Raw genomic sequence first — 20263 nt, forward strand, 5'->3', positions numbered from 1 at the left:
AACACTACTACTAATAATAATAATAATAGGTATTAAAAGGGGCTGCAAATTTATCACTCAGAGTATTTGTCCCCCAGAGGGAGAGCACTTTTAAAACATAGCCTCACAACATCATCCTCATCTAATAATAATAATAATAATAATAATAATAATAATAATAATAATAATAATTTATTATTATTAGATTGTGATTATTATTTTATTATTATAATCTAATAATCATAATCTAATAATAATAGATAATTTAGATTATTATTATTATTAGATGATGATGATTATTCTTAGATTATTATTATTATTATTATTATTAGATGATGATGATGATGATGATGATGATGATGATGATGATGATGATGATGATGATGATGCCTGGAAGGTCTCTTCCCAGACCTGAGGCTGGCTGTGTGTTGTGCTTTTGTCTTTTTTTTGCTCTAGATTTCCGCACTCCCCTCTTGTAGTGTTGCTCTTCCATTTTAACTGCTCTGGCTGCCTCCTGTTGCATCCTGGGATTTGCAGTTCAAGGAGGGAGTCTTTAGAATCCTCAGCTAGGGAGCTCTTAGGCCTCACTGAACTACAAACCCCAGAATGCAACGGGAGGCAGCCAGAGCAGTCAAAGTGGAAGAGCAGCATCACTGTAATGTGTGCCTTGTGCCAGAGGAGGCTGGCTGGCTATGCCTGGGTCACATGCTGGGAAGCGGAAAAGAAGGAGGTCCAGGCCATAAAGAGGGAGGCCTCTGCTCTCCAGGAAGGAAGACAAGGGGCTTGGGGGGGGGGGTTATTTTCTTCCTTTCCAAGGAAGGTGAGGATTGCTGGGGAAGGAAAGGGAGAGGAGGGTGGAGGGTGGGTTGGGTCTGTTGTTGCTGTTGTTGGGTGCCTTCAAGTCTTTATGGGGTTTTCTTGGCAAGCTTGTTGCCATTGTCTTCCTCTGAGGCTGAGAGAGTGTGACTTGACTTAAGTCACTCATTGGGTTTCCATGGCCAGGCAAGGATTTGAACTCTGGTCCCCAGAGACATAATCTTCCAATCTGTGAACCTATCATAGGGTTTTCTTAGCAGGTTTCTTCAGAAGAGGTTTGCCATTGCCCTCCTCTGAGGCTGAGAGAGTGTGACTTTGCCCAAGGTCAGCCCAGTGGGAAATCAAATATTATTATTTATATTCCTCTCTTTTCACAGAACTGGGGGCTAGAGCAGCTCACAACATTAAGAGCAATGTATTTTAAAAACATAGAAAAGTGATACGTTAAATCATACCTAAATTATTACAATATTAAAACAGATTACTTATTAAAAGGATAAAAATGCAGCTGAAAAGATAAAATGTTAAAACACTTAAAATGGTACTATATCCGTTGTTGTTGTTGTGTGACTCCAAATCATTTTTGACATACGGAAACCCTATCAAAGGGTTTCCTGGCAAGATTTGTTTTTGCCATGGCCGTTCTCTGTGGTTGAGAGAGAGTGACTTGTCCAAAGTCACCCAGTGGGTTTCCATGGCCAAGCAGGGATTTGAACCCTGGACCCCAGAGTCATAGTCCCAACTCTCAAACCACTAAAGGCTACACTGGTTCAGTTTTCATTTTATTTCCCCCCTTCATTTGTTCTTTCTCTTTTGTTCTCCAGACCAAATTAAAGGCAGGGTGACTAGGTGTAATGACTGCAAAGGAGGACACAAAACCGCAAAAGGTAGGACATTCCCAAATAAAAGCAAAAAACACTGGTGTGTGTGTGTGTGTAGAGAGAGAGAGAGAGAGAGAGGGAGAGAGTGACAGTGACACAAACATATGTATATACACACACACATGCACATACATGCACACACACACTCATAGATAGATATTCATTGCATATGGTTTAATTACAATTATATTATATTACAAATTAAAAGCAGGGTGACCAGGTGTCACGACTGCAAAGGAGGACAAGGAATCACAAAATTTAGGACATTCCGAAATAAAAGGGGGAAACTCATAATATACAACGGGCCGTTCCGGATCCCCCCCACACACACACATAAGGGGAAATCTGTGTATGTTCACGCTCCATTAAAAACAAATTAAAGCTATTGCTTTAATTGGGAAACGGCTTCTGCATAAGCTGGAAACTGTGCATATGGCACGGGTGCACTGTGTGTGTGTGTGTGTGTGTACACTCATTCCTCTATATTTGTGGCTTTGACTTTTGCAGATTTGATTATTCACGGATTTTATTAATATGTTCTCTCTAGGAATCTCTAGGTTCCCCATTGCAACTCTATGGTCATTGTTAACCAAATGTCTCACTGAAGGACCTAGAGATTCCTAGAGAGAACACTCCACTAGGCATTTGTAGCTCCTCCAGCGCAATTCTATGGTCAATGTCTGGCAGATGTTGGCCACTGAGTTCCCCTGGAGGACCTAGAGATTCCTAGAGAGGTGTTCTCTCAGGTAAAAACATAGTATTTTTTGTTATTTACTGTTTATATTTAATAATTTTAGCATAGAGCAGCAGCTCATTTAACCAAATGGAGGAAGTGTGCTGCAGTCTACAGAAGCGTATACTAAATAAAACTTGTTTGCCCTTCAGCTGCCGAAAGACGCTTCATTGTTTTTGCTGCAGTGGACTAAAATGGTGGGTCCACCCTTGTAATGTTGGCTCTGGCTACACAGGTTCTGCAGGTACTTAATACTAAAGTTTGCAAGACAGGTTTAGCAAAGATGAAAGCTTGGGGTGAGTGTATTGATATACTATAAATTCTCATCTTTCAAGCTACCTTTAATTGGTCTGCTTCTTCTTTCTGTACCATAAAGGGCCAGAAAGGCTGTGGAAAAGATTTTTACAGTTTCTACATGACCTTGCTTAATAACTGAAGCCTGATGCGGGTGTGTTATAATTCAAATACATACAGCATGGGAACGTCTATAGTTGAGATACCTAGTACAGTCAGCCCCCCACATTTACAGCTTTGACTTTTGCGGATTTGATTAATATGTTCTGTCTAGGAATCTTTAGGTCCTCCGGTGCAACTCTGCTGGAAACTGACTACAGTGTTTTCATAGAGGATCTAAGAGCTCCAAGAGAAAACACTTCTCTAGCCATTTGTAGGTGCTCCAGCATGAATCTGTGGTCAACTTCTGGCAGATATTGATCATAGAGTTGCACTGGAGGACCTGGAAATCCCCAGAGAGGTTTTTATTATTCTCTCAGGTTTAAAAAAAAGTGGATTTTTTATTTATAGTTTTTCCATATTCACGGGGTAACTGTGCCTCTAACCCGAGCAAACGTGGAGGAGCCACTGTGTGGAGGTCTAATTTGCATGGCAAAAATAGTGCAGTTTGACACCACTTTAACTGCCACAGCTTCATGCTATGGACTTCTGCGCTTTGTAGTTTTTGTAAGATATTTAGCCTTCTCTGTCGGAGAGTTCTGGTGCCACAAGAAACTACAAAACCCAGAATCCCATAGCATTGAGCCATACGAGTTACAACAGTGTCAGACTGCATTATTTCTGCAGTGCAGATTAGACCTTAGTTTCCCTTATCTGGAATTTCAGAATCTGAAATATTCCAAAATCCAAAATTGTCCACATGGCTGGCTGAGATACTGACACCTTTGCTTTCTAATGGTTTAGTCTTTCACCAAATCTTTGTTCCATGCACAAAATTATTAAAAATACAACCAGCCCTCCTTATCCATGGATTTTTTATCCACGGATTCAAGCATCCATGGCTTGAAAATATTCCAAAAAAGTATAAATTATAAATAGCAAATCTTGGTTTTGTCATTTTATATAACAGATACTATGCTATTGTATTTAATGGGACTTGAGCATCCATGGATTTTGCTATCCATGGGGGGCCCTGGAACCAAACCCCAGTGGATACCAAGGGCCCACTGTATTGAGTACCCAGATTGTTGGGGGCAATTAGCTTACAGTTGTAAACCGCTTAGACACTGATGGTTTGGTATGAAGCGGTATATAAATGAAGCTGTTTTGTATATAAAATTACATTCAGACTATGTGTATAAGATGTATAGAAAACAAACATGAATTTTATGTTTAGATTTGGGTCCCATCTCCAAGATAACTCATTATGTATATGGAGATATTGCCAAATCCAAAAAAATTAAAAAATCCAAATCCAAAATCCCAAACACTTCTGGTCCCAAGCATTTTGCATAAGGGAGACTCAATCTTTATTTCCTAAGCTTGAGATCTGGATTTTTAAACGGGAGGAAATAAAGAGTCTCATTTCTGTGTATACCCCCACATACCAGAAGATTATTTGATCTGCTCACTTTCAGCTATTGGGATGTTGCAAAATGTCATCTAGTTTGAAATGGGATTACTGATACAGTTGAAGCTTTGTAAATGACTTTATGGAGTATCTCATTGTCCTGTATGATTTTCTTGTCTCATAGGAGGACAAGCTGCATCACGTTTGCCACAATCCTCCTGTTTTACTGATTGCAAATTTCGGATTGCAAAGTCTCTGTCTTCCAGCATTGTCTGAGGCTTCGTGTCACATCCAGTCAACTACAATACCATGATACGATTGCCATTGGGTAGTCAGTTCCTTCCTTGGAAATCGGAAATGGCTGAAACAGGATTGCCTCAGGTACAGGGATGGAGACAGGGTTGACCCCAAAGCATTTGCCGTCTGAGGAATCTCAGATTATTTTTAAGTCAAAGTTTGAGGCATTGTCCAGTTTTCTAGGGCTGAAATGCTGGCATTGCAGCTGAGGAGGCTGCTGTTTGCTTTTGCAGATTGCAGTAGTGTAAAATAAAGGCTGCCTCCACGCTGCAGAAATAATCTGGTTTGACACTACTTTAACTACCATGGCTCAAAGCTATGGAATTTTGAGAATTATAGTTTGCTGTGCCACCAGAGCTCTCTGACAGAGAAGGCTAAATGTCTCACAAAACTACAGTTCCCAGATTCCCATAGCATTGAGCCCTGGCAGTTAAAGTGATGTCAAACTGCATTATTTTACAGTGCAGATGCACCCTTAGACTACTGTCTTTCAGCCAATCTTAAGTATTGAGACACAGAGTCAGGCAACTAGTCTGTCATCCATAACTGTGCTGGGTCATCCCTTAGGAACTGGTAACAAAATGTGAACCACCTTGGGAGCTTTGAACAACTTCCATTGTATTTTTTTCCCCAGGTTGCTGTGACTTTTCAGGAAGTGGCCATGTATTTCACAAAAGGACAATGGGCTCTACTGGATCTGAATCAGAGAGCTTTATACAAGGAAGTCATGCAAGAGAATTATGACAACGTGACCTCCTTGGGTAACTATCCCTTTTCTATCTTTAATTTGCCCTGACTTCCTTTAGGTTACATTTATTATGCAGCCATGTCCAGAGGAGGGCAACCAGAATGCCGAAAGGTCTAGAAACTATGCCCTATGAGGAGCAATTTAGGGAGCTGGGAATGTTTAGCCTGGAGAAAAAACTGTTAAGAGGTGATATGAGAGCCCTGTTCAGATATTTGAAAGGATGTCATATTGAGGATGGAGCAAGTTGGTTTTATGTTGCCTCAGAGACTAGGACATAGAGCAATGGATGCATGCTACGGGAAGAGATTCTAGCTCAACATTAGGAAGAACTTTCTGACAGTGAGAGCTGTTCGGCAGTGGAGCACACTCCTTCTCTTTCTTTGGAGGTCTTTAAACAGAGGCTGGACGGTCATCTCTCGGGGGTGTTTTCATACTATGTTCCTGCATGACAGGAGGTTGGACTGGATGGCCTTTGGCATCTCTTCCAACTTTCTGATTCTGTGAAGTTTTAAAAAGGCATGAAACTTGTTCTGTAGGACTGACCCCAATGGTTCTCTAATGTCAGATGTTTCTCTGGAAGTTAAAGAAGTGTTTCAAAACCTGATAAGGGCCATGTAAGATAAGAGAGATGTACACATAAAGCAACAGAGGGTCTACAACAAGTAGCTAGCTGTATCCAGAAAGCCCAGAAGCAGGACCTATAAGACAGAGGTGGGGATTATGTGGTCATATACTGTCTCTAAGGCCATTTTGATAGCCCCAGAGAGCATGCCTCCCAAGGGAAAAATACAAATCCGGAGTGGCCATAGTGTGGCCTGAAGGCTGAATACAGACCCGAAAGCCCCCCTGACCATTGGAAAATATATATATATTTGAAACTTCTGGGGTGACCGTTTTTGTCCCCAAACCATGCAGAAACCACCCCCATGTGTGAAAACATGCAGAAAGATTTCTCTGCACTTCAGAGGCAACCCAGAACCTCATACATCCCTAAATACCTCCTTTTTCCTCTGCAGAGGGACTGTAGATGAAAGTGGAGATATTTGGGCTTGCTGACACAGCCTGAAGAGTGTTACCAGAAATGGGCCCATGCATGTCATAAATAAAAATCTGCTCATTATTTTAAAATAGGAAATGGTTTTTAGAAACTAGAAGGGATCTTCTGGTCTCTGTGGCTCCTTTGGAGGGGCAAGTTGTAATTGTGTGCCTTCAGGTTGTTTCTGACTTACATCAACTCTAAGGTAAACCTGTCACTGGGTTTTCTTAGCAAGATTAGTTCAGAAAAGGTTTGCCCTTGCTTTCCCCTGAGATTAAGAGTGTGTGACTTCCCAAAAGTCACCCAGCAGATTCAAACCCTATTCTGCAGGGTCATAGTCCAAAGCTCAAACCATTACATCACACTGGCTCTGGAAGGGCAAGTATAGCCCCCAAATGTTCGGGACTAGAAGAGTGGCCCTGAAACCGCCAGAGCTTCCTTGTCCTTGGCTTAATTGCAGCATGTTGTTGTTGTTGTTGTTGTTGTTGTTGTTGTTGTGTGCCCAATCATGGGATTTTTTTGTCAAGATTTGTTTGGAGACAATGTGCCATTGCCTTCCCCTGAGGCTGAGAGCATGTGACTTGCCCAAGCTCACCCAGAGGGTTTCACGGTTGAGCTGGGAATTGAACCCTGGTCTTCAGAGTTGTATATCCCCCAGTTTTTTCCCCTCAGCAACTGGTCTTCAGTTGTACAAGTTGGGCTGGCCTGTGGTGTGCTCACAATCATGTGTGGCTTGAACACTATTATTTTCCAATATGCAAAGGGATCTCATAGCACCTTTGAAATTAACTGAGAGAAAGTAGTCCAATGCCCAAACCACTACATCACACTGGTTTTCTGTATCTTTCTGTGTGAGGACAGAAAATCTGTATTGCTTCACTTCAGTCCGATTAACACGCACTTCCATACTTCGGATCCTAAATCCTACATTTTGTCTCTTTCTCTATATTCCTGAGCAGGATTTCCACTCATCAAGCCTGATCTGATCTCCTGGATTGAACAAGACCCTTGGTTTCTAGATCACCTTGTCTTAGAGAAAATGGAGGTTACATCACATCACAGCACAGGTGGGAGAACAAAAAATTAAGTTCCAGGAATTACGTATTTGTATTTCTAGAGGTTTTTGAAGAAAAACATATTGAAGGGGTTCAGTATTGTTTCTAACTTCTGTTTATTCTTTTTTGGTGTATGTTTTAAATAGTTTTAAATTGTTTTCATATTGCAATTAGCTAAATTCTGTTTTAATGTTAACTTTGGTATGTGTTAAGTCTCCCATTTCCAAAATGCTTGGGACCAGAAGTGTTCTGGATTTTGGATTTACTTTTTTTAAAATTTGGAATACCTGTATTTGCATATACCATATATACTCGACTATAAGTCGACCTCATGTATAAGTTGAGGGCAGGTTTGGGGGCCAAAATTATGGATTTAGATATGACTCATGGATAAGCCCAGAGTAACACTTAGGGGTATGTAACAAAGGATGCAAAGGTTAAAGCAAAGGAAAACAGTGCCAGAAAACTTACAAAATTCCAGCAGGCATAACTGTTTGTGTTCATACTAAAAGCTTTATGGATGAGAGAATATAAAGGGGGCGTGAGTGCTTCCAGAACAGACGATACTCTTGCCTTTCACCAGGGGATAGTTTATTTTTAATATAACAATTAAAGTACATTACAGTACTTACATTGACCCATGGATAAGTCGGCTCAGGTTTTTGGAGTCAATTTTTTGACTAAAATTTCTAGGCTTATACATATATACAGTACATACAAATGAGAGCCAGTGTGGCATAGTGGTTTGAGTGTTGGACTACAACTCTGGAGATCAGGGTTTGATTCCACACTTGGCCATGAAACCCACTGAGTGAACTTAGACAAGTCAACTTTCTCAACCCCAGAGAAAGACAGTGGCAAATATCCATTGAATAGATCTTACCAAGAAAATCCCATGATTAGGTCACCTTAGGGTTACTATAAGTTGGTAACAATTTGAAGGCACACAACAGCAATAGCATTTACATTTCTATACCACTTAATACAGAACTCATTAGTCTCAAAGAGGTTTACAATGTGGAAGCTAATTGCCCCCGACAAGCTGGGTACTCATTTTAGCAATCTACAGAAAGATGCAAGGCTGAGTCAATGTTGGAGCCACAAAAAGTACTGCCTTTAACCCAAGTGTTATCCAAATTGCTGGGGTAACACAAGGAAGCTCTGGAGGTTTGAGGGCCCTTCTTCTGGTCCTGAACTGTACTTGTCCTCCAGAGTTTTTTTCTTATATATTTTTTTCTTCTGAGGGATTTTCTCTTTCTTCACTGACCATGATCCAAAACACACTGCAGAAATAATCCAGTTTAAGACCACTTTAACGGCCCTGGCTCAGTGCTAGGGAATCCTGGGAATTGTAGTTTTTTGTAGCACCAAATCTCTGATAGAGAAAGCTAAATGTCTCACAGCCTTTGTTCACAGAAGTCATGATCTGTCGCGGCAAACAGACGCAGAGACAGGAATGGGGGTGCACAAGCTTGTCCAGCCAGGTTTTGGCCAGCCCTTTTATTCACATCAGGGTTACATCAGGTTTACATTATCTCATTGTACATCAGAAGGCAATTTGCGAAATCAGTGACCAATGTGTATTTAGGAAAATTCCAATTAGCAAAGGGAGCAGGATATGTAAACTGGCTCAGCCGAATCAACATGGGCTTATCTAATTATGGATAAAGCATTGTCACCCTGAAGGAGGGTCATAATCCTGTGGTCTGCCAGCAGGATTATCACACCTCAATCTTGGTAAACATTGCTATCCTGGGAGGGGTTGCATCCCCGGGGCTTGCCAGGGAATGCTACAATGATCTGAAGGTCCTTTGAATTCCCTTTCCACTCCTGCTGAGCTGGAGGGGATCCCTCTAGACCTCCCTTTTCTCAATAGCTGCCACCACCTGATGAATTAGACGGAATTCCCTTTGCAACACCGCAGAACTTTGCTAAGTAATTTCCACAGACACTTCCCCTTTCCAACTTAAGAAAAACTAGCCGAGCCAAAGGCACGTGAAAAGGAGTATGAGAGAGACAAGGTACTTTAAGAAAAGCTGTATTCTAACTAAGGAACTTTAGAGCAAAGGATACCATCTCATGTAGGACCTCTTGTCTTACAGGCACAGAGAAATGTAGGTTACAGAACACAGTCATTTCAGCCAAGCCAATAAAAGAACCAAAAATCCTAATGCCACTAACTAGTACATGTTCCTAATCTTTTTTTTCTAATTAAATTTTTATTGAGTTTTTACAATAAAACACATAATGTCTGTAGAACAGTGATGACAACAACAACAACAAGGGCCAAGGTATGTAACTACAAGGGCCAAAGTATGTATCTGATGAGTATTTATTCTGCAGCAGAATAAAAAACTTAGTTCTCAGCAAGAGCCAGAGAGTCTGGCTTGTCAACGTGTAGACTGTCTGTCCAAAGATCTATCTGTGGAGCAGGTACATGTTCCTAATCTTACTTACAGCTGAAATGGGATTTGTAGTCCTTGATGTTTCTGGATGCTGGGAGCCTGGACTCCATTGTCCAGCTCGACCAGCTCCTTAAAGTCTCCCTCTGGGCAGGTGGTCCCAAGGCAGACAAAAGTAAGACTCAAGCCTCTTGTTGCTAGGAGGCTTTTAAAAAACAAAACAAAAAACCCTTCCTTTGGAATTATCTCAAAGGTTTGCGCTTCTGCCCCAGTTCTTCTCTCTTTTTCAGTCGCCATCACATTAGCTGTGATGTAAACCCTCATTAGAATGCATCCCCCCACCGCCATTTAACCTTGTGTTGTCTGGGAGAATCCTCAGATAAATGGGGGACCCCATTCATCACAGGCTCAAATGGCCACTTTCCCTGCCCATGGTAGCCAGCCCAGTTATTCAAAAAATGGCCCATCTGAGTGCACATTCTAGAAGCTGTAGGGCAGGGCAGGGCAGGCCAAAGTGAAGGCTGCAAGTGGCCCCCAAAGCTGTTATTTTTTAAAAAAAAATATTTTCTAAGGTGAGCAATTTTTGGCTCTTTTTTTTTTTTTTTTTTTTTTTTTTTTGAAGGGCAAATATTGGTCCAAAACAACAGACCAGAGCAGGTGAAGATGCCCTCCCATGCCCCCCAGAAATTCTCCAGTCCCCCAAAATAATTCTTATTTGATTATGCCCATTTCTATAAGGGACACTATTTTACTACGCCATTATATTTAATGACACATGAGCATCCACAGATTTTGGTATCCACAGAGGGCCCTGGAACCAAACCCAGTGGATACAAAGGACCCACTGTATATGAGTGTATTTTAATGGTTATATAGTATTGTATTTTTACTGCTGGTTTTATGTTTTCTTTTTTAATTGTGGTTTGTATTTTAAACATGGTGTGCCCCATCAGGAGCCTTGAGGAGAGATGGGAAAGGAATAAATTATTATTATTATTATTATTATTATTATTATTATTATTATTATTATTATTATTTGTTGCATTCAGATAGAGCATTAGCCAGAAAGGCAAATGGAAGTGACATTGTGTCACTTCTGTCCATGGCCCTGATTCTGGACACCATCCAGGGTTGAGGAGATGGTGTCCTGGCAATGCCCCATTCGTACGGTTGCCATAAGTTGGGGTCAACTTGGGAGCAGTTAATACATACACACACACACACACACACACACACACGGGGGGGGGGGAATTATTTTGGTGTGTTGGTGAGGCCTGCAGAGGGGTTGGGGTTCAAAACTAGTCCCCATACAGTTGCCTGCCCTCCATATTCCAATTGCCATTGCTTTGGCTTCTGAGAGAAAAGAAGAGCAGCCACGCACAGCTTCTGTATGCCTTGGCCCAGCAGTGTATGAAATCTCCTCTCTCCATTCCAACTGCTATTCCTCTGGGATCTGAGGGAGAGAAGAGCAGCCTGCATCTGCTAGACTTAATCCCTTCTCTCACTGCCATTCTGTTTTCCTTATGTATCATGTCTTCTTTAGATTGCAAGTCTGAGGGCAGGGAACTGTCAGATGTATGATTTGTAAGCCTTCCTGGAAGCCTTTTTGGCTGGAGAGGGTTATATAAATGCTCCCATTAAAATGAAATAAAATAATAAGTACACAAAGATCCCGTCTCCTCTTCTCTGGGCTAAGAAGTCAATATACTCTTCTAAACCCCTGTTTTCCTGATTAGGGTTTCCCAGTGTGACGGTCAAGGTGAAACAAGAAGAGGAACCCTGCGACCTGTGGGTATCTGAGGCCTCCCCAAAGACCAGCTCAGGTGAACTATGGGCTATCAATGGACTCTACCTGTAACTTGATTTTTATAGCATCAATGAGCATTGTTTCTATTCTTGGTTTCATGGCATGTAGATATTTCTCTCCAGAGTAGCACATAGGTGGTGAAACCCCACCCCACCCCAATCACTGCTCATCCTGCAATATTTTTTTCGCTGAGACAAACCTGCTATTATTAACAACATGACCAATGTCTTACCTGTGCCAGGACCCTTACCTCTGCTCTGTAAATGATCACTCTCATTATTTTTGCTAGATGTAAAAGCTGTATTGTAATTATACAGGCCTGCAAAACTGAGCGTCATAAGAACTGTTTTTGAAAAATATGTATGCTCTTTTTATAAGAATTTGGCATTCTAAATCCAAAAATGACCTCACATTTGCTCCACCATGTACAGGTTTTCCCCCCACAGCTAGCTTTGATGTTTCTATGTTGTAATATGTTACTGAATTAAGCAGTCCTGCAAATAATTAATCTGTGAAGAGTAAGGAAGGGGTTAAAGTCTTCTAATAGACTTTCAAAAGACTTTAATTCATTGAAAAGAGACACAAAATATGTTCTAAGCATTAACAGAAAACTACACAGGAACCACAGCATCCACATTTAATCAAAGCGAGTAACAACTGAATTGATAAAAATATTGAATTTGTGAAGAACAGTGTTGGTTGTGACATTTTTTATTGTGTTTTTTGAATTCAGAAGAGGCTCTCCCTCCCTAACTGTCATCGTTCGGCCTCTGAGGGAGAGAGAAGGCTGGTCCAGTTACCATCAGGGCTAGCCTGTAGACAGAGGCTCCTCCCAATACATTTTGTTTTGTAACCGCCGTGATCAAGGAACGGCGGTATATTAAATAAAATTCAATCAATCAATCAATTCAGCACCGAAAAGTATATTTTTTTTAAAAAGCTACAAATCACACAGGAGAAGAAAACTGACCTTAAAAGTCCCAGGTTGACTCTCTGTATATATACTGTTTCTGATTAAATTCAATTGAACTACAACAGAAACAACATCTAATATAAAACGGAGGTCTGTAACTGTAACACTGTAACTTTTCTTTTCTGTAGAATCTAAGGGCATCCAGTCCAATCCCCTGCCAGGAATTCTCAGCCAAAGCATCCCGGACAGATGGCCATCCAGCCTCTGCTTAAAGACCTCCAAGGAAGATACCCCACCACTTCTGAGGAAGTGTGTTCCACTGTGAACAGCCTTACTGTTAGGAAGTTACTCCTAATGTTGAGTGGAGTCTCTTTTCCTTCAGTTTGCATCCATTGATCTGTGTCTGTTCTCTAGAGCAGCAATAAAAAGCTTGCTCCCTACTCATATGACATCCCTTCAAGTATTTAAACAGGGCTATCACCTCTTAACCTTCTCTTCTCCAGACTAAACATCCCCAGCTCCCTAAGGTGTTCGTTATAGGGCATGGTTTCAAGACCCTTCACCATTTTAGTTCTATGATTTTAAGGGGGAAACCGTTTTGTAAAAATGCAAACGATGCAGTGATCTTGTTTTCTTCTGCTCTAGAGACTGGATTCAAATTACAAGAAAAGAGATTCCACCTAAACACTAGGAAGAATGTGTCTAAGAGTAGTTCGGCAATGGAGTAGAGGGTGGTGGACTCTCCTTCTTATAAAGTCTTTAAGCAAAGGTTGGCTGGACTTCTTTCAGGAATGCTTTAGTTATATATTCCTGCAGGGCAGAAAGTTGGAATACATGGTCCTTTGCAGCCCTTTCCAGCTCTTAAGATTCTCAGGCAGCGTCTTAGGAAGGACATTTTCACCACCCTCGTCCCGTCCATGTGCTTTATTTTATTGATTTATTTAATTGATGTTCCATTTTTCTGCCAAAATGAGACTCAAAAGCATCTTTGTCGTTCTTTATCATCTGCACTTTTCAGAAGTACTTGTATTTAAAACAATTCAAAACATTAAAAAAAAAATACCTGATTGAACACTTAAAGTAAGGACATTTTGATGCCTCAGCCCATTGATTGGTGAAACCTTGCAGCTCTGCTGAACTTCCTCTTTCTTTCACTTCAGAATTTCCTGACATTATAATAAAGCAAGAGAAGGAAGAGGACTTGTGTGTTATGAGTCGCCAAGGATTTGAGGAAAATGCAAATATTGTCGGTCAACAGTCAGGTGAGGGTCTGGAGGTTCATAGAGGCCTTGTGTGTGTGTGTGTGTGCGTGTGCGTGTGTGTGTGTGACTTCAAGTTGATTTATGGCGATCCCATTAATTTAATAGAGTTATCTAAGGGATTTTGCCAGTTCTTTCCTCTGAAACATAGCCTACAGCACCGGGATTCCTTGGTAGTCTCCCATCCAAGTACTAATCTGGGCTGACCCTGCTTAGCTTCTGAGATTGGATGGGATCTAGTGCCTTTAGGGTATTTAGGCAGTATACATTTGATACAGGAGGTAATGTAAAGTCCAAAACCACAGGCAGAGCAATATACAAATGTTTCATTCCAGCCCCCAACAGTATTGTCATGAAGAAGAGGAGTCTTTCTGAAATGTTGTCCTTTTTGTCTTGCTCTTCTCTTAGCAGAGCATAGTGTGACCTCTCCATTTCAATCCAGATGGAAGAGGAGAAAGGAGAAAGGAAGATCGGCTGGAAGACCAGCAGAGGTAGGAAATTTGCTAATGGGGAAAGAAGGCACAAAAGAGGTCTGTAAAACATTTGTGCGAATAGGCAAAACTTCTCCATCTGGATCTCGTGTAGTTCAGGAGAAGTGAATTTGGAGAGAAAAGAGAGTCTCCCTCAAATTACTTTTCCTTTGGACTTGGGACTTGCTTCTGTGTAGCTGTAACCTAAATATTTTTCTAAGTTTTTCCTCTTAGTATTTTTATATTTTTAAGAACTTCAATAAAATATAACTATAAAAGTTATTTAAAAATGATTTATACAGTGGACCCTTGTTATACGCTGGGGTTTGGTTCCAAGATCCTCAGTGTATAACAAAATTTGTGTATGCTCAAGTCCCATTAAATATAATGACATAGCAAAATGGTGTCCCTTATAAAAAATGCAAAATCAAGGTTGATATTTGATATTTATACTTTTTTTTGAACATTTTCAAACCGTGGATGCTTGAATCTGTGTATAAAAAAATCCATGTATAAGAAAGGCCGACTGTAAAATTAAAAACATTAAAATTCATTAGAAGACTGTAGTCAAACCATAAAAAACAGAACCACATACCATTAAAAGTCCATCCCAGTCAATTGTGTGAAGCCTTATAGCATAAGTGTTTTAATTTGCCTGTGGAAGTAGTCCAGCACTCCAAAGTCTCCAGAATCATAGCCCAACACTCAAGTCACTATGCCATGCAGGCTCTCTAATTAAAACAGAGGGCGGGGTTGTAACCTTTTCCTCTCCCACATGTTTTCCTCTTCTAGAGGTGAGGCATTAATGACATGTGACAGGGAATCATTCATATTTTCAGAATACAGGTATTCTGAAGTACAGTGCTCCCTTCCCTTACATGGGGGATCCCTTTCGTATCCCACCCCACCCCCCGCGTAAGGGAAATTCTGCGTATGCTTGAGCCCATTAAAGACAATGGGGTTCACACACGTGGCAGCACGCCATGGGCACACGCACCATTACTATTTCTGGTGGGCGGTGCCATTTCTTCTGGTGCTGCTTTCAGCATATGCTGAAAGCTGCGTATATCGCTCCCACATATGACGTGGGCTCACTGTAGTAAGAGTTTTGGGAGGGGGATTATGCCCTTTATTTTCCTTCCAGATTGGGTTCATCTGTCTGATTGTGGGCTGCTTTATGGTTGCAGATACCAGTAGCTTTTGAAGATGTGGCTGTGTATTTTACAGAGGAGGAATGGGATCTGCTGGAACCGAACCACAGATCTTTGTACAGGGAAGTCATGATGGAAAATTATGAGACTCTGTCCTCGCTTGGTAAGGAACTTGTTTTAATTTGAATCCATGATTTTGTATTCCTACACAGTAGGGGTTGCACTAGATCGCCCTTGTGGCCTCTTCCAGCTCTAAGATTTTATGAATCTATTGAGGAGGCTTTCCTTAATATTACCCATTTTGAGAACTTTTAATGTTATGATTCCTGCTGTTTTTCTTTCTCCCAACTTCACTTCCAGTTCCAAAGCCTAATTTCATTTCTCCTGTTGAACAAGGAGAAGAGCTGTGGGTGTTGGATGCACAGGCCCTAGAAAAATCAGAAACCTCTGACATCAAATTGGGTGTCACATCAGGTAAGCCAGTCTGACAAAACATAACCAAAGACCATGTGCAGTTTCAGAAATAACGTAATGAATAAGAATGATTGACCTAGTGCAGCCCCTAGACCCTATTTCTGACCCTTGTAGCCCCCCACCAGTCTTCAAACCCCCAAATTCTTTCTAAATGTTTGGGTGCATGTGTGGGGCAGTTGTTAGTCCACAATCACACAGAAAGCCCTAAAATGTGAAAACACACAAAAATACCTCAATCTTACCCAATAAACACTCAAGAATACTGTACTACCTCCATAAACTTTAGTTTTGAGACGAACTGGAGAGGAGAACTGAATTATTTGGACTGTGCTGAGTGTGAATTGTGTGGAGGTCTGAGGGGGGGCAACCTGGGCCCTGGCAACTGCCCAGTCCAGTGTAGAGTATGTCTCTGGGAAGATGTCCAGACAGGTTCTCACATTCATACAAAGTAAGTAATTCCATTCAGATGTCCATGACTGATAATTGTTTATACACTTCTTAAGCAACCTGGTATCCAGGGCTTTGTGCTCAGTGTGTATAATATTTTGAAATAAAAAAATTCAAATGATAAAACAGTGACTAAAGGCAGGTCATAATAAAACCAGGGTTTAAGAAAAACAGCAGCAAAGAATTAAAACAATACAGTACGTGAAATGAAAATAAATTCATATAAAGTGTACTGATATGAAAAAGCACTAAAAAACAACATCAGGACTGCCCTTAAGAGACTGAGCCCTCCCTCCATGGCAACAACTGCCATCTCCCATCATGGAGGGAGAGAGGGGGATTCGGGATTGGAAAGGGGCTAATGTTGAATTTTTAATTGTATTCTGTATACACTTTTATTCCTGTAACCCACCTGGATTCTTTGTGATTGGGTGGGCTATAAATAAATAATTTATTATTATTATTATTATTATTATTATTATTATTATTATTATTAAAAAGAGTTCTAGAAATGCCATTCGAATTTTTTCTTCCCAAACGGCGCTCACCTGGATTTTAAAAAACATTGGTCATAATCCTGTATATGACTCTTATGTAACATTGTAACTACAGTGCTACATAGTGAATCCTGCCCCGAACCTCCCAACTGCCACTTACCAGGAAGCAGCTTCCGTGATCAATGAGGCCCTTTCCCCTGTCACTCAGGAAGTAGCTGGTTGACAGTCCCACCCATCGCTGTGAGTGATCTCCTGTCACAAATCTCCCTCATGATGGCATGGGTGGGATCATCAACCATCCACTTCCTGAGTGACAGGTGAAGTGACCCCCATCGATTGCAGTAGCTGCTTCCCAGTAAGTGGTAATTGTGGGTGGGGGTGGGTTTATAGACCTGTAGCATGAACATGTAGCAGTCAGAAGTGTGTAACTCTAGGTTATATATTCATGCCATACAGGATTCTGGCCATTTACAAGCCAAGCCAAATAGATCCCTCAGGTTCATTCTCTGTCGGACTTAAGTCTTGTCTCTGTCTTTCTTCTCAGCAGATAACTGGAGAAAGACAAATGTATGCAAACAATGCTGGAGATGTTTTGCACACAAACTGGATCTTGCCAGACACCAGCGAAATCATATGGAAGATGAAAATTCAATCGGAAAGAAGCTCTACATATGCACCATGTGTGGAAGACATTTTGCCCAAAAGAGAGCACTTATACTTCACAAGAAGATCCACCCTGGAAAGAAAATTTTTGGATGTGAAGTGCATGGGAAAAATTTTGATTGCGAGTTGCCCCTTCCATGCCATCTCTCAGGAGAGAAACTGGAGCACAGACAGTGTTTTGCTCAGACTTCAAACCTTTTGAGACACCAGATAAATCAAAGGGGAGGGAAATCTTACAAAAGCCAGGAGCACTGGAAATATTTTACTCACCAGTTAGACCTTGTGAATCATCAGAGAATCCACACAAGTGACAAAGCATACAAATGCGTGGATTGTGGTAAATGTTTTACTCGGAAATCAAACCTGGTGACTCATCAAAGACTCCACAAAGGAGATAAACCATACAGCTGTCCGGAGTGTGGGAAATGTTTTGCTCGGAGTGCACAAGTTGCAATCCACCAGAGAGTCCATACTGGAGAGAAACCATATATTTGTCAGGAATGTGGAAAAGGTTTTGCTCAGAATTCAACTCTTTTGATCCACCAAAGAATCCACAGAGGGGAGAAACCATATAAGTGTGAGCAATGTGGTAAATATTTTGCTCACAATTCACACCTTATGAAGCACCAGAAAGTCCACACAGGCGAGAAACCATTCAAATGCCAGGAGTGTGGGAAATGTTTTGTTCGTAAGGCAGAACTTACAGCACACCTGAGAGTCCACACAGGAGAGAAACCATACAAATGCCAGCAGTGTGGAAAATGTTTTGCTAACAAGTCAGATATTATGCCTCATCAGAGAATTCACACAGGAGAGAAACCCTACAAATGTCAGCAGTGTGGGAAATGTTTTGCTCAGAATGCACATCTTCTAGGGCACCAAAAAGTCCACACGGGAGAAAAACCATACAAATGCCAGGAGTGTGGCAAATGTTTTGCTCACAAGTCAGACCTTGTTGTTCACCATAGAGTCCACACAGGAGAGAAGCCATACAGATGCCAGCACTGTGGGAGATGTTTTGCACAGAAGTCACATCTTGTAGGCCACCAGCGCATCCACATAGGAGAGAAATCATACACATATCAAGAGTGTGAGAAATATTTTTCTCACGATTTAAATCTTATTAGTCAAGAAAGAGTCAACCCAAGAGAGAACCCTTACAAATGTCAGGAGTGTGGGAAGTATTTTACTTGCAATTCAAACCTGGCCAGACATCAGAGAGTACATACAGGAGAAAAACCATTCAAATGCCAGGAGTGTGGAAAATGTTTTTCTCAGAATTCATATCTTGTGAGCCACCAGAGAGTGCACACAGGAGAGAAACCATTTCAGTGTCGGGAGTGTGGGAAATGTTTTGCTCAAAATTCAAATCTTGTGACTCATCAGAGAGTCCACACAAGGAAAAAAATGTTAAAAAGCCAGTAGTGTCAAAAATGCTTTGCTTTCCACTGAGAGCTTATAAAACATCAGGAGTCCAGATAGGAGTACTGAAAATATTTTAATAGTCATCCAAACAACGTGAGCCATCCAAGAACTGAGATAGGAGAGGAAACATTGAAATGCCAGGAGTGTGGGGGGTGTTGTGCTCACAAGTCAGACAAGTTAGCCAGCAGAGAGTTATACAGGAAACAAACCATAAAAATTCCAGGTGTGTGGGAAATGTCTTGCTTGAAGAGCAAAACTTGTGATCCTTCTGAGTGTGCACATAGGATCTAAACTCCGTCAAAGCCATGGTTACAGAAAACATTTTGCTGAACTATCCAGCGGTCATATGCCACCAGAAGATTCACAGAGGAGAGATTGTTCATGCATTGAAATGTGGGGTTATGTTTTTCTGCAACACGTTGGCTAGCATCTTGTTAGTGGCATATGCAGACATGACTTAACCTTACACTTGCATATATGTATTTGTGTTCATTCTGGAGTTTGCATTCTCTCCCTCTGCAGCAAACAAAGTGACCCAACCTACTATAGAGCTATCGAACACCAACCCCATGGCTTTTCCATGTCAAGTGGAGAGCAGAGGCCATTGCAGAACCATCCAGATAACATTCCCATAACCACATACAAAATGATAAGACTGGAGGATTCCAGTGTCTGACTACAGGGCTACAACCAGATACTGCTGAGATACCTTACCCCACTCTACCAGGCAAAGAATAGCCATTGGAGGATAGCTTTAGCAGCTCTGTGTTAAGGCTGGGGATAGGAGGAGTAGGTAATACTCCAGAGGACAGGATCAAAATTCAAAATGACCTTAATAAATTAGAAAGCTGGGCCAAAGCTAACAAAATGAATTTCAACATGGAGAAATGTAGGGTACTGCACTTAGGGTGGAAAAATGAAATGCACGGGTATAGAATGGAGGACACCTGGCTGAACAAGACTTCTACGTGTGAAAGGGATCTAGGAGTCCAAGTAGACCACAAGTTGAGCATGAGTCAACAGTGTGACGTGGCAGCTAAAAAGGCCAATGCAATTTTAGTCTGCATCAATAAAAGTAAAATGTCTAGGTCAAGAGAAGTAATAGTGCCACTATATTCTGCTTTGGTTAGGCCCCACCTGTAATACTGTGTCCAGTTCTGGGAACCACAATTTAAAAAGGATGTTGAGAAACTGGAGCATGTCCAAAGGAGAGCGACTAAAATGGTGAAGGGTCTGGAAACCATGCCCTATGAGAAACGACTGAGGGAGCTGGGGATGTTCAGCCTGGAGAAGAGAAGGTTAAGAAGTGATATGATAGCCCTGTTTAAATATTTGAAGGGATGTCATATTGAGGAGGGAGCAAGCTTGTTTTCTGCTGCTCCAGAGACTAGGACCCGGAGCAATGG

The 20263-nt window shown here is 41.3% G+C and overlaps 1 protein-coding gene across 6 annotated transcripts; it reads left to right on the forward strand.

Moving 5' to 3' along the window:
* The first annotated feature begins 698 nt into the window (after positions 1 to 698).
* On the forward strand, positions 699 to 19774 carry LOC121921848 (zinc finger protein 25-like). Of its 6 annotated transcripts, none has more exons than XM_042450471.1 (12): positions 699 to 799; positions 1620 to 1682; positions 2562 to 2705; positions 4398 to 4594; positions 5145 to 5271; positions 7254 to 7361; positions 11488 to 11574; positions 13632 to 13733; positions 14139 to 14221; positions 15388 to 15514; positions 15712 to 15825; positions 17314 to 19774. In XM_042450471.1, the coding sequence occupies exons 4-12, from the start codon at positions 4523 to 4525 to the stop codon at positions 18855 to 18857; spliced, it is 2364 nt and encodes a 787-aa protein (XP_042306405.1). In that variant the 5' UTR covers positions 699 to 799; positions 1620 to 1682; positions 2562 to 2705; positions 4398 to 4522; the 3' UTR covers positions 18858 to 19774. The 6 variants fall into 6 exon arrangements, with proteins under 6 accessions (XP_042306405.1, XP_042306404.1, XP_042306403.1 ...); XM_042450470.1 differs by having other exon boundaries at positions 2562 to 2653; XM_042450469.1 differs by lacking the exon at positions 2562 to 2705.
* Positions 19775 to 20263: the final 489 nt, after the last annotated feature.

Source organism: Sceloporus undulatus, chromosome 2, assembly GCF_019175285.1.
Source record: "Sceloporus undulatus isolate JIND9_A2432 ecotype Alabama chromosome 2, SceUnd_v1.1, whole genome shotgun sequence".
NCBI classification, from domain to species: Eukaryota; Metazoa; Chordata; class Lepidosauria; order Squamata; family Phrynosomatidae; genus Sceloporus; species Sceloporus undulatus.